The sequence below is a fragment of the Pinus tabuliformis genome, chromosome 6 (genome assembly GCF_031772625.1).
Source record: "Pinus tabuliformis cultivar Carrire ecotype Pingquan chromosome 6, CPIR1, whole genome shotgun sequence".
NCBI lineage: Eukaryota > Viridiplantae > Streptophyta > Pinopsida > Pinales > Pinaceae > Pinus > Pinus tabuliformis.
This window is the reverse complement of record NC_142292.1, coordinates 1,005,701,613-1,005,705,610: the sequence shown is the minus strand read 5'-3', so window position 1 is coordinate 1,005,705,610 and position 3,998 is coordinate 1,005,701,613. Positions and strand designations below refer to the sequence as shown.

Here is a 3,998-nt window from a genome sequence, read left to right as displayed (position 1 = left end):
TTAGGACTTTCATGAAAAATCTGATAAGTACATGTTTGAGGACAGACCTGACGTAGGGCAGTCACAACCCTGGGGTCCCCAGCAAGGACAATGGTTATTCAGTGTTTCAGCCGCGTACGTCTTGCCTGATTGGTTACAGCTAGCTTACCAGCTATGATAGAAAAGCCAATGCCTGGTACTTGAAACTGGTAGTCACACTTGGCCTTTCTCTGCATTTCGACACGTAAACCTCATAGGCGTGGCCACCGCTGCAATGTCAATACGGTCCTCTTACGCACTCCACCGCCACCGACCGATACTGAAACCTGGATATTCTACTATTTGGAGAGCTTCGCTATCGACTGCTAAAATACGTTCTAAACTAAATGTCTGACAAACAATATAAAGACAAGTCTAACAAAGTAAAAGCGCTGGGATAACCAGAAACCATCGAAAGAATTAAAGAATTTTGGATTGGAATTCCCTGGAAAATGTTCAGGCCAAAATGCAAAGCAAAAATTATATAGCATATAATATGGTATGATACAAACTGGAAGAAGGTCGCAACAAAACCATTAAAGGCGAAGAGATAAATCCAGGTTGCAAACATCCTCAGATTGGACCTGAACCTGAACCTGGGGCCTGTCATCGCCACATTTATGAAATAGAGAATCAGTACAAATCCTCTCCTGGTTTCGCCCTGTTCCGCTTTGAATTGAAAATTCAGCTCTGTCACCACCGTAATTCATGGCTCTGAAACTTCCAGGCCAGCCTAAATCGGCTTCCTCCGATAAAAATGGCGTGGCTCTACCCCCATTGCCAAAGCTGGCGAAATCACTGTTAAATCTGGCCACCTGTACGCATTTCGCCAGGTTCGAGTGCTGTTCAATGGGAGCCCCAGACCATCCATGGTGCACCCGAGACGCATTGTTATCGGATTCGCGGACTGGTTTGTGAATCAAGGAATGTTCTTTTACGCCTAGCGTGTTGCTAAAATGTGTTGGCACTGTGAATGGCGTTGTTTCTGGAAGACCATGGAGAGGAAGGCATGCCATGCTGGTAGAATATCTCTGAGCAAAAGCGTCGATTCTTTGCGCTCTTTTGGCCATTGTGCGTTCCCTTTTGTGTGCGTTTTGATGGCCCCCTAGCGCCTGAGAGCTGTAGAATTTCCGCAAGCAGAAATTGCAGGAGAATACACGGGGTGACTGGTCCGATTCTTGGTTCTTGGCAGGCTTTGAACCAATGTGATCGAAAAGATTACTGTTCTTATCGTCATCAAAGTGAGAGGCTAAGCTTAAACTTAAGGAGATATCTGATTTCCCTTCCAATTTGAAAAGCCCTGTACCTTTTTCGGATGAATTTACATAGAATTCCGAAGGCATTGAAACATTTGAGGCAGATATTTGATTGCTGATAGCAGAATCTTCGGAAAGATGGCTCTCGCTTCCTTCGAAATCACCGCTTGTGCTTTTCATGTTTGCAGTCGAGATAATAAGTCTTACCGGAGTACTGTGGATCGGAGCTGTCGAAATCAATGACTTGCCATGCGTGACACTCAAAATAATACTCCAAGGCCTGCATTTCAAGAAAATAACAGAACAATCTGCTTCCAGATTAACGGAATACGGATCCAGATCAACTTTAAGTTCGTCAATGAGATGAAATTTTAGCCGCTGTAAAGCTCATTCCCTTCAAATCTATGAATCAATAAGAAAATAAGCTTCAAAGGAAACATCATGCGGAGCAACAAAATTATACCTTGCGAGGAGAAGAACTGGTGCGCTAATTAAGCAATCGTCGCCGTGAAGCGAGAATTTGTGGCCTTGTTCCAACCAAAAGGCAGAATGAAGAAAATCGGAGCTGAGAACTCCAGAAAATTTGCGGAGGCTTTTCTAGGCGCCTACGCAGGCAAAACAAAGCCACAGAATGCTCTTTCAACTACAATATGTTATTTTGTTGCGTCCGACTTCACATTTAAGAAAATACGCAACGAAAGATCTGGCAGATACAACCCTATAAAATAGAGAGGCGTGGAAACAGCAGCACGGTTGGGATGTTGTTTTCCTTGGAAGGACCCTCCAAAAGTCGTCAGCCGTAGGATATAATCCAGCATAAGCTATAAAATTATACAAATAGTACTGAGTCAAAATCTTGAGCTGATTTCTTAAAATAAAAGGTAGGTTTCTGCAGGTTTTCACTTAAAAGTAAAAAATCCTGATCCTGGCTATTGTGTACAGAGAGCTTTTAGGCTAATCATCATCTTATCTCCATACGAAGATTCTCAACGTATATAACGAGTGTGGATAAGCCTTAAAAAGTCTTCGGTACTTACCAGTTATAAACAGAAAAGTCTTGGAGATTGAAGGGATCAAATAAGACGTGTTAGCAACATTGACGGTGCACCTTCCCAACGAAAACCCAACCCTGTCCAATTACGTGCGCTGATTCAATCAAAACTCAAACCAAAGAAAACACAAACCAGCTCGGTTTTGCGGTTAGTCAATTGGCAGGCACACAATATTTAAAGCATTACAACAATCACAGAATCCTAGGAGTTCCAAAATAGACCTTAAAGGCAAAGGCAAAATCATTCCGGCGAACAAGAAATCGAAAATAGTCACTAATGACTGAGATAAAACATTAAAATATCTGAAAAGTAATTAGCTATAACGATCTGACGCTGCTAAACTGACGAGCCTGCCACTCACGCAACTTGTTACTGTTGCCGACACGGTCGTTCTGAAGCCAATTTATGGAATCTCCGCCTAATCTTCATCTACTTCGCCTTTCGTATTCTTTGCGACCTTCGAAATCAAGAACTCGACTCGTGGCACTTTCTAACCAAAAGATAATCTTAAATATCATAAAAAAAAAGGATGATCAGCTCTTATTCCTACCGGGGGTTCATAATTGCGACATTTACTTTAAAGTTTAAACAGCAACATTTTACTCTGCAGTTTCGACAATAATTTCCTTTTTAACACAATTTTTCTACTGTGATTCGATCTTCCATCGTTTAATCATGGGAAAAGTCAAGGCCGTAGAAATTTAGCGGCTTCTCATACATAGACTCCATCTTACTGTTCTTCTGATATTTCATCATTTCTGTCGGTAAGAAAAAGGCTTTTACCTGCTAAAGTCTATACAGAGTCATTTCTCTATATTTTCACCGTTCCTACTACAAAACATCGAAAATCTTTAATGTTCAACTCGAAGTCCTTCATCTTTGCCTCTCCATCGATCCCTGTCTTTTATGTCTTCCGGTTCACCCAATTTTCGCTGCAAAAATCCTTTAAATCGGCACTCTGGCATCTTTAACCGTCTCTGCTCTCTAAACCGTCGAAAAAATTGCATTTGCACCATTTAAATGATCTAACCGCACAAAGATCAAACATTAAAGTCGAAACGTCCGATATTTCAACGGAACACTTCAATGCTCGTTATTTCCTGTGTGATTACAGACAAATCATTTTAAAAGCCTAAGCATAATGCTGTCCGTTCGAAAGCTTCATCACCTTACCATTGACCGTGCTAAAATACTGTCCTTTTCCTCTTGCTCCGACATGCCGTGCCGCTTCCACGTCTGCTACTGATCATACGAACAACAAGTTCCGTAAGTCTTGATCGTCCGGACTCCGGACTGGCCTGCGAAGTTCTATCCCATCACTGTGGCCACCGGCCACGTTATACATAGATGCCCTCCTGTTTCCATTGCCACGTCAAACCTTCGATCTGTGCACAACGACAGGGCCAGGGATTGATTGTGTGCCTTATGCTGACTTAAAATAAATTCAATCCAACACAGGTAAGTTGGAAACCAGAATCATTTCTTGATTATAAATTAAACTCTATTTTTTTTCATTAATAACAAAATATTACGTAATGAAAAGGACAGGACACACACCGAATACCTAACACATTGAATGAATAAAGGCGGGCCCACGCTCAAAAACCAGAGGAGGACCAATAATTCACTCTAAAATTAGTGCGCCTTCGCCAATGTTGGAGGACACAATGAT

At 41.8% G+C, this 3,998-nt stretch overlaps 1 protein-coding gene across 2 annotated transcripts; it reads right to left on the bottom strand.

Moving 5' to 3' along the window:
• Positions 1-435: 435 nt before the first annotated feature.
• Positions 436-3,454, bottom strand: LOC149262400 (uncharacterized). Of its 2 annotated transcripts, XM_089424355.1 has the most exons (5): positions 3,110-3,454; positions 2,693-2,832; positions 2,312-2,403; positions 1,738-2,095; positions 436-1,554 (listed from the first exon to the last, which is right to left on the bottom strand). In XM_089424355.1, the coding sequence occupies exon 5, from the start codon at positions 1,452-1,454 to the stop codon at positions 555-557; it is 900 nt and encodes a 299-aa protein (XP_089280481.1). In that variant the 5' UTR covers positions 1,455-1,554; positions 1,738-2,095; positions 2,312-2,403; positions 2,693-2,832; positions 3,110-3,454; the 3' UTR covers positions 436-554. The 2 variants fall into 2 exon arrangements, with proteins under 2 accessions (XP_089280481.1, XP_089280492.1); XM_089424366.1 differs by lacking the exons at positions 2,693-2,832; positions 3,110-3,454 and having other exon boundaries at positions 436-1,582; positions 2,312-2,620.
• Positions 3,455-3,998: the final 544 nt, after the last annotated feature.